We start from the raw sequence: 10,382 nt of genomic DNA on the forward strand, positions 1-10,382 counted from the left end.
CTGGCACTACTGCTTAGTGTCACAGCTCAGATTCCTAGCTTAACGAACCTTTCATAGGTATGGTTTTTCTCATGTGCAAAACAACTTAAGCTTTGATATTTCATTCAAAAATTCAGAGTAGCTGTGCAAGTAGTTAATTTGCCTCTTCATTTAAGAGGCATTGAGCTCAAATTCCCAGAATTATTATAGGATCTTTTCCTAGACGAGTTTTTACAGTCTTTCCCCAGATTAAAACTAACATTCAACTCAATACTTAAAAGATTCTTTATTTTACTCTTGGACTTAGGCTTTCAAGAACCTTAAAAATCAGTTATACAACAAAGACTGATATTGCAAAAAAGTGGAGGTGCAGTTCAAAAGAAAAAACCCAAACCCATAGTGTCTTCAAATATAAAAATATATATCCAAATTATTACCTAGGGAAAGTGTACCACCATTTCTGCCTTAAGCTGGTCCTGCCAGCTTTTGGGTCATAACTCCCCACTACAGAGCTCAAGAGCTCATACTGGAAGGAGTATCTCCGTGGTTCATGTCACAGGCATGATTCAGAGCAATCTGCTTTGCTGCAGCATATGGACCCAATCTTAAGTTTCCTGAAAGCATTCCATAGTTTTCCCTTGGGCAGTGGGTAAAAAGCATCCAAACATCTCCTGAGAAGCATATGTCATATACACAAAGCCATCTTCATCTCTGTAGTCCCTGTACACTTCTGCCATTGTCAAGGACATACTGGCTAGGCTTTTGCTGTTCACCAGCAGGTAGAAGGCTTGTGTAGCTGTTAGAGCCATCCTGCTTCTAATTGAAAAAGAGAAGAGAAAAAGAGAGTTAAACATTACCAAGTTGAATATGGTTTTGACTTCAGTCTATGACATACATTAAGCTGAGCAGGTGCATGAACTGGGTACAAAAAATGCTGTTTGGAGTCATTACATGGTTTAACATTTCCATCAGCAGGAAGTTAACTGTGTGTCTGGAAGTTCAAAGGCCTGTACTCTGAGGAAAGGTTACGTGGCCACACCAAAGGTGCTACTGAACATGGGCTTGGAGTTCCCAGTTACCAGGGAAAAGTGTGAATAGAAACCAAAAGCTTCTGCAGTGCAGATTTTGTAAAGGATTCCAGCCCCAGTCTGTTGCACTTGCTATAAAGTCTACCTTCAAAAAAACAGTCCTCTTCAGAGACATTACATACAAGGATTAAGATCTAAGTTGTCCAGGAGCCAAAAGCATCTTTTACAGAAGTTATAATCTAGATCTTTTTCTCTACTTTAATAAATGTGTTGAAAAACATAGCTTTCATGTTTTGTCAGGAAATATCACCAAATATTTTGGGACACTTCTTTTGCTGTAATGTTTCAAAAAGAACAATTTAGAAGCACATTTCATTTCACTCACATTCAAGAGATGCTTTGAACTTGAGCAAATTCAGATAGGTGCAGTAAGAGAGCAAGGCAGTGACAGTCATAAGCAGAACAAGATCCCAGAGCCCCAATACCCAGTCCATGAAGCAGGAAGAAAGCAGGATGAGTCTTATCTAGCCTTTTCTTCACTACAGTTAGGGAGGAGGGGGAGGACTATAAATCCAAAGAAGACCACATTTTTCCCTCAAATGCACCTGTTAAAACATCTGTTGATTTTCTTCAAGCACTTGCAAGACAGGGAAGCTGTTACATTACTAACACCTTTATCTTTTATCTTCCTCCCCACCAAAGGAAGCAAGATGTCCCCAGCACCGCACTAGGAAATACCTTCTGCGGGAACAGCAGCCGAACTCAGCTGCAGCTCCAACCCACCAGAATCCACTACCCACCTGATGATGGTTATGAACTGTGCCATGCTCAGCTCCTCGGGAACAAGAAACTTGGTTTTGTCCAACAGAGGAAGGTATTTCTCTTTATGGTATCTCTCAACAATTACCTGTTTTAATTAGAATCACACTTAGCAAAACCTAAAATATCCAGGTCACTTCCCCTCCCTTCTTGCCTCAAACACCGGCAACAGCCTCCGGTAACAAACCAGATATTTACCGGGATTTTTGTCGGGAACTTTGCTCGGATTCCTGCTACTTCTTCCCGCCGGGTAGCTGAGGGGCAGAGGAGAGGAGGGGAGAGAAGTGTTAGGTGTGCTTGCAGCCCCTCCGCCCCGCGCAGCCCCTCCGCGCCCCCGGCGCCCCTACCGAGACTTTTCCTGAGCTTGAAGGGCCGCTCGGGCTGTGTCCCGGGCGCCGCCCGCATCCTGCCGCCGCTGCGCCCGCCGCGCCCGCGCTTCGCACGGAGCGGGACCGGGGCTGGGCTGGGCTGGCCCGCTCCGCCCCGCCCGGCAGCAGGGCTGCAGCCAACGGGAGAAGCGCTGCTGCTGAGCCCGCCTCTCCCGGGTGTCCCTCAGCTCCCTCGTGTGCGCTGCCGGCTGCGGTGGGAGTTACCCGCACTGCGACGTATTCTGCGCGCAAGACAGTGCGGTGTTTTGTGAGAGGCCCGTGGCTACCCTGCCGAGTGGCTGAGGGTTGAAGCTCAAGGCTGCACTGTCCCCAGCTGTCTTCCCTTTCCACATGGTCAGCCTTTTTCATACCTACGAACTGCTTCCAAACGATTCCTTTGGTTTTAAAGGAAAACCAGACAACGTACTCCACATACACAAAAAAACCCCAAAAACCAAAACAAAAAAACCTCACTCCCACGCAAAAACCAAAAAAACAAACAAAAAGCCCCAACCACCTGCCCCTGTCATTTTTCATCTCCTCAAGCTACCTGATTGCTTCTTTTCTGAATAGCTTGGGAGCAGAGTTTTAACTCTGGTTTGGTCTCTGAGGCACAGTCGTGATTTTAAGGGGTTTCAAGCAGACCTCAAGCCCATCTACTTGCTAAATATGATGAGATGGATTCCTTGCTTTTTGGATTGCTTATTCACCTGCTTTTACCCAAGCTGTCAAAATTGCTTTGTAGCCCAATATGGCTCAGCTAGGAGTAAAGTTGACTCCAGGCTGGTTGCTGTGTATGTAAGTCATCTCAGTAGGGTCTGGAACTGATCCTCATTTCTTATTTGCCTTACTTACCACTTTTAAACATAGGAATTTTCATTTTATTTGACCTATTTATCACTCTGATAATGATCTATTTGATGCAGCACTTAGGGACATGGTTTAATGGTGGATTTGACAGTGCTAGTTAATGGATAGGCTCAAGGATGTTACAGGTCTATTCCAGTTTAAATTCTATGATTTTACCTGACTAAGGGCAACTGGAAGTTGCTATGGTTTATGAGTTACAGTTTATAAGCTGCCGGTTTGGCTGCTTTGTCAAGGCAATGTCAATGACTGTCACCTGGGATCATTTTGAAAAGGACATCTTTAATAATGTGTGTGTGCACTGTAGTATGCATGTGTCACGATTTTCAACCAGCCTCTTCAGAACAGAATTTCCAGTGGCTGCAGTACTTAATGCTGCTGAGCTGTCCTTTTCTCTTGATCTGGAAGTGATGAGCTTTAGCCACAGCACAAGCTCCCCCACGTGGCAGCACAAATTTTATTGCACTGAAGAGAAGACACTTGGCTTTGAGGGACTAATAAGCAAGAACTCTGAACTTAGAGAAAAGCCTTGAGCCTGTGCTGGAATGGTTGGATGCAGCTCATCCATATGATTTGATCTCTGCACCAGGGCAGGTAAGCCCAGGGATTTGCTTATGTAGCAGAGTCTAGCTTCTCTACTCAAGTCTAAGGTCTTGAGTAGAGGTGAGACAACAGACTGGGAAACCATGAGTGAAGGAGAACGTGTGTCACAGAAATTACATGATGTCATAACTCAGTGTGGTGAGTTGTATTTAAGAAGATGAAGGAAAGGAGGAATAATTTGAAGGGTAAAGAAACAGCATGGATAGCACAGGAACAAAGCCTGTAGGAGACAGAAAGATGTGTGGAGATCAGAATGATTCTTTATAACTTTGGTCAAGTGTGGGGCTTTCCAAAGCTGTTCAGGAAGTGTACTGGTTCTCCCACAGACCCCTGCTGGTTTCTGCCTGGTAGATTCACTAGAAAGATCTGTGATCCACTGTGTATAGAGAAGAGGCAACCTGCTACAGCAGTGCTCTGCTTCCTGTACCACCTCTCACTGCAGATGAAGTATGAAAGTGTGGCTCCATCCACAGTACCAGCAGCCCTGCTTACAGGGAGAGGTGGCTTCTTTTTATGGTTACAAGCTCCTATGGCAGCATCTAGAGAGAAAATTGAGTACTTGATAAGAAGGTGAGCCAAAGAAGATGAATTCCCAGCAAGCCTGGTAATCAGTTAGGGCTCTAATGTCTGTGAGAGCTAAGAGCGAGCACGAAGCCAGGTTTAGTTAGCATGTGCTAACTAATAATATAAATATGTCACATTTTCTGGAGGCAGAAAGAATGAGATGTCTAATGTGTGTCTGCACAGCACCTGCACTTGCTCCTGCCCTGAAATACCCAGTTTCAGACATAAATGTGGAATCTATTCCTTCTTACTTCCTTTTACTTGGAAGTTTCTCTTACATGCACATAATTAATGAACTGATAGATCAATTTTGTGTAGAGAATGGAGTACTCAGAGGATCCTATTGATACAGAAATGGAAGTATAAAAGGGAATTATTATTCTATTTCTACCTGCTTGAATGTCTGAAGCCAACACTCATAGTCATCCTGTAAGTATCTGAAATGAAAACACAATCCCAGAGTTGCATATCTTATCTAGTCCAGTTTCATTGCCACACTCACAGGCTCTTCCAAAGCCCCAGGTCTGCAGCTGTGTGACTAAATTCTCATGTATCCATTGTCTCCACATTGAGGTGATGCACTCTGCAAGTGCTGCCAAACATTCCAATGTATCCCAGGAACACAACAACGTAGCCAAACTCAGGCATCTACTATTTGCAAGTGCTGTGTGACTTGCACTGCTTTCAGGTGGGTCTCTGAGCAGCTGTGGAGGTAGGGATCAAGAGCTGTCCACATTAACCAGGGTGGTTTGAACAGAGTGCTCAGCTAGCATGGGTGAGTGCTCTGAGGCTCTAGCCAAGATTTTGATTTTTGTGAGAAGCATACAGCTTCCTGGTAATTGCACTGCATTCCACCTCCAGAAGCCTCCCCGCTGCTCTCTTAGTCTCCTGTACCATCATGGTTAAAAGCCCTGTGAGGGTTTCCAGCCTGAAGATGAACTGAATCTTGTCAGTTGTTCTGCCAAGTAGCTGAACAGTGCAACACCCAGTGAAGGAGAACCCAAACTTCGGACTTTGTCAAGAGAAAAGCTCAATAAATGTAAAAATGTGAATGGCATCAGAAGTGACTCATTCACATTCCAGTGAAAGAGATTCACTCCACTGTCACATGGTGAAAAGCACTCTATACGCCATGAACTGAGTTTAGCTTTCCTCTATAAATCAGTACACAGGTACTACTGAGTTAATTCTGGTACAGCAAAACTTGGAGGACAAATGGGGCTTTGCTCTGTCTATAAATTCCATCCAGCACTCAATAATCCTGAACACAAGTGAATATGTAAGCAAGAGAGGTTGAGGGATTAAGTGCAGAAGGCAGAAAACAGTTATCTGTAGACTAACAATTTAAGTATGAATGATACAGTGCTAGAGGGACTGAGATTTATTTATTTAAGCAGCCTAACTGAATAGGAAGAGACACCACAGCATGATGTTCTAGGGAAAAAATGTGACTTGGCAAAATGAAGGCTTACTTGTCGCACTGCAAAAGCCTGTGAAGTTCTATAATATTAGGCATAGTTATCTTAAATACATGCTTTCACAAGGGTTGTCTGTAACCAAAAATTGTCAGGAGGGTTTGAAGAGCCCTCAAGCAGTCAGGCTCAGCCAACCAATTTAATGGGTTTTAAAAGAGATATCCTGAATATTTGCATGCTCCCTGAACATGGGTAGTTACAGATAGGAAATCCTTTGCTTCCTGCTTCCCTTCTGCAGCTCTGAGTTTGTCTGTATCTCCTCCAGTGACACAGAAGCAAACCCACTCGTGTGGATGAGCCTGAATTGTGTGCCAGTAACTAAATTTCTGATCTCATAAGTCTTTGTACCAAAAAGCTAGCTGGAGTATTATTATGTTTAAGGTGATGCTTAGCACTGTATCTCTGATTTTGGTCCAAACTCACCCACTAAAAAGACTCAGATCATAAACTTATCTCAAAAATGCTGAGATAAGTCCAAAAGTCAGCAGTGGTATTTCTCGGTTGATTGGCTAGAGTTTATATGTACTTTTGGCTCTTTGTCTTTTGATTTTTTAGCCCTTATATTGTACCTAGATCATAACTATGATGACTTTTTGGCATAGCCACAAGGATTAGAAATTAGTTATGTTGCTTTTACATCAGAGATTACATTACTGTTTTGTACCAGAGCTTGAGATTTTGATCTTAAAATGTCTCTTCCACAAAAGAAACTTCAGTTAGACTCAATTAATCTCTCTTTCTTACCTTTAACAGGTGCTTATCTTTAACACCTATGCCTGGTGTTCAGCTCATTGTGATGGAGTAGTTTCTTTATGCTAGTATTTGGGTTCAAGTGCACCAGTTGTACTTTTCCTGAGTGCTCTATCTTTCATTTCAAGATTTTAACGTTGCTCTCAATATTAATTTGTTAAGTTTTCAACCATATTGAAAGGGCTGAGCTGTAGTGAGGTATCCTCAGTAGTGTTTAAGTTCTTCCACATGGTAAGTGCTTCTGGTTCAGCATTTTAAATTTTACAAGAATTTGATACCTAAATTCTCAGTATTTTTCTGCAAGGGTTGGTCAAGTCGGTGCTTCTGACTAGATGTAAAGCCAAAAATAAATCAGTGACTCTTTTTGAGAAAAGGTGGTGTAAGCTGGCAATCTCTTGGTCAAGGTCCCTGCAACCATCTTTGACTGTCTGTTTCCTGCTGTACCAGAGGTTTGCTGTCTTTCTGTCCCACAGGGGCTGAGCTCAAAGTCTAGGAAAATGTTAAAAAGAGGAAAGAAAATTTTGGATCTTCCTTTCCTATTATCTTCTCTCTTGTTATCATTACTAAGATGCAATGTATTTTGTTTTCTGTCTACAGAAGAACAGAATTGATGTTGGTACTAGGCAATTTCCTTCGCCGTCTCTTTGGGAAACCAAAGCAGTGTTCTTCTTGTGGACTGCAATCATGGGACACAATTTCTTTCTTATCTTATTGTGTCTGCTGTTTGACTTGGTAGAACATTTTCACTCTGGTTTGCTGGTTTTAGTAGTGCTACTACTATGAGTACAGATCTCAGTGCTGGTGCCTTGGTGAGAAGTAACAGCATCACTTGCTCTGCAAAAATGGATATAAAAGTTACTCTTTGTCCAAATGTGATCATAATATTGTTTGAAGTGGTTTTCCTTCCACATAGGACTTAAAAGTATTTTGTCCAGTGTAGCTCACTTCTTTTCAGATAGGATGTCTTTGGCTTTATGTCCAGCCTTTTCCTGGCCTCCCTGTAGAGACTCCCAGGAATGTGTGAGACAATGCCAAAAGTATCTGTTGGGTTTTAGTTTGTAGATACTGAAAATTGGTCTCTATTTTAACCTTCAAAAAGGGCATTACAACTGACAGAGAGTAGAGGACTTTAAAAATAGCTTCAACACGTCCCTGGGAAGCTGGCAGCCCTGTTGTCTGACCCTTCTAGCAGAAGGGTCAAGAGAGTCAAGCTCTCTTTCAGGGTTGAAAGCCTCATCGGGAGAGCAGTGCCAGAGTTTCCAGGAGTGGCTGGGACCCCTTGGATACCTCCTTTCTCAGGTACATGTTTAAGAGGCCTGATCTCTACTGGGACATTGTTCTGCCCTTAATGAAAATCTGGACTCTTAAGGTATCCACATTTAGGTACTCAGAAACTGTGACTCTCAGGACTTGAAGTCCCTTTTAAATGATTTCAGCAGAAATGTCTAAGGCTTAGGCAGGCCCAAATCCAAACACTATAGGAAAAAGTCCAAGTATAAAGGAAAAATTAGATTCCTGCTTTACAGTTTCAAGACTGTTAGTTTGTTTCAGAAATCCTTTTTTAGGTAATTTTCTAAGATGTTAGGAAAAATGCCAAGATTAATGCATGTAAAAGAGAGGGATGTTGCTTAGCTGTTTTAGAAGAGGGAGCCCTATTCTTGGTGGCTCTATTGAGTTCTGTGAGCTTAAGTCCTGGGACCCTGGCCAAGCCCCTGAGCCACATCACGTATTTGGCCACATAACAAATGCATTGCAGAGCTCAGCTCATACTCATGTGCTATGAACGAAGCTCTGGAGAAATGCTAACAATTTATTGGATGTAAAAATGCTACAAGTGCTATGGACTGATATGGGATTATTGCAAATTATAGCCCAAAGGTCTGCATTAGCAGATACTCAAAATTGTCTACTTCAGGAATCTAACTGGGGATGATGATGTCCAGAGCCCTGTTTTCTTAGGTGCTGTGTATGGCCAATTGAGAGAGGGAGAGAGAAGCTCTTGCAGAGTTTAGAAAGCAGGTGACTTTCACTACCTGTATGCTTTCGGGTTCCCTATCCTCTTCCAAACAGTATCTTGAGAAGCAATGCAATGCCAGTTTCACAGTGTAACCAACAGGAACTGAAGTCAGGAATGGATCTGCAGTTGTTACTCTTGGTGACTGTGGCCATACAGTGGCTGCCAGCACCAAAGAATGGCCTTTGCCCTGACACCTCAGGGTTTCTAAGGGAGACTCTCAAAACAATAAGAATCCTGCATGGGAAATACTGCTCAAGAGGATTTTTCCATGTTTTAATTAACAATTATGTAAAGGAGATTGGAGACCTGATGAAAAGTCTCATTCTATAAAAAGACTTAGATAAACAGGGTAGATGTGGTGGATGGCAATTGTGGAATATTGCAAGGCTCCTGTTGGTAACTTCAGGAAGCCCATACATAAAGATCAAATTACTTACATAATTGGTATCTGGGTTGTTCAGTGCTAGCTTTCTGATATGGATCCTTCATACTGTCAATATCTCATATCAGTTTGTCTGTGGCAAAGACCTTTGGAACAAATGCATAGGATAGTGCTACTTTAGTTTCTACTGTGCACTTCCCCAAGTAGCATCATTTTAAATTGAGGGCAAGCACCAAGTGTAAATTTTCCTCAGGTTTAAATAGGGTCTCTCAAACACAAGATTGAATCACACAAGATAGTGATCCTTCACAGAAGACACCCTTATCCTAAATTTCAAGAGGGAACTGCTAGAGTTGCCTACTAGTGGTTGTGGACAAGCACTAGGTCCATGGACTCTTCTGGCAAATGTAAATCCTCTCCTGTTACATGCACACTTGGCTGTTTGCAGCAGCATGATGGATGTTTTATGCTGCTACATAAAAGTCTCTTGGGCTCAGCACTCAGAGGTGTTCAGCTCTGAAACTATCTCTGCTTGCAGTCTGGGATTTTTCTTTCAAACCAAACAACTCCAAGAAGGCTATGATCAGACTGCAGAAGGAGACCTTAAACTTCAAGACAGAAAAAGCAAGAGTTGCCCCCCTTATTCTGTTTCAATACATCCTTAAATATTTAATCAGGAGATTTTATATGAGTTTATAGTATTTTCTCCTGCAAACAGCTTTTTCTTTTCCATTTGTTCTTCATATACTGGCTTTCTTAGATCTATCTGTGTGAACAGTGTCATGCTACACTGAATTATGCTGAATATTACCCTGAAATATAAATACTGGAGTGTATTTCCATGTGTCACCTAGAGCTTATTGGGAAATCAAGTTCGCTTTGCAACAGCTGAGGCATTCATTTGCATAATCTTTTTACTGTGGAAAATCAAACAAATTACTCAGACTCAGTCTTTGTCCCTGTCCTTTATGTAGCATGGGCTCCATGCAACTGTTACATGCAAAATCTGAAAATAAATATTTTATTAACAGAAGAACTCTTCTTGCCCTTGAAATTTCAGTATTCCCCATGACCTGAGTTAATTCTGTTCTTGTATTTTCTGTATTGTAAGATGAGAAATTGTAATCACATCAGACGTGGCAGGTTTTTGTGTGCATACTTGTATATGTAAATATGTATTATTATATATAATTCTAAGAATATTCTTACACACTCAGAAACATGCATATATATGTGTATATATACATACATACATATATATATATATAAATAAAAAAAAATTTCTTCTTTTCCACTGAAGGTATATAGTCAGATACACACAGTGGATTAAATAGGTTGCTATGGAAGCAAATTATACCAAATGATTAAACAGCCGTGCTGTCTGTGGTCAAATGCAGCATCTCACCAAACACTTCTCCAAAATAAAAATTCTTCCAAGGAATGATTTATAATTTAGACCTGTAAAAAGGTTTCCTGGGTAGCATTTCTTTCCAATGTGTAATGCAGTTTTAAATCTATTTTCTGATCCAA

The 10,382-nt window shown here is 41.8% G+C and overlaps 1 protein-coding gene across 1 annotated transcript; it reads right to left on the reverse strand.

Moving 5' to 3' along the window:
* Positions 1-248: 248 nt before the first annotated feature.
* MAP1LC3C (microtubule associated protein 1 light chain 3 gamma) lies at positions 249-2,358 on the reverse strand. Its single transcript, XM_085055578.1, is given in 5 exon segments — positions 249-591; positions 594-795; positions 1,808-1,914; positions 2,025-2,080; positions 2,174-2,358. Coding segments are annotated over 5 exon segments (522 nt in total). The 5' UTR covers positions 2,232-2,358; the 3' UTR covers positions 249-492.
* Positions 2,359-10,382: the final 8,024 nt, after the last annotated feature.

This window comes from Lichenostomus cassidix, chromosome 3 (assembly GCF_008360975.1).
Source record: "Lichenostomus cassidix isolate B80296 chromosome 3, HeHo_3.0, whole genome shotgun sequence".
Classification (NCBI taxonomy): domain Eukaryota; kingdom Metazoa; phylum Chordata; class Aves; order Passeriformes; family Meliphagidae; genus Lichenostomus; species Lichenostomus cassidix.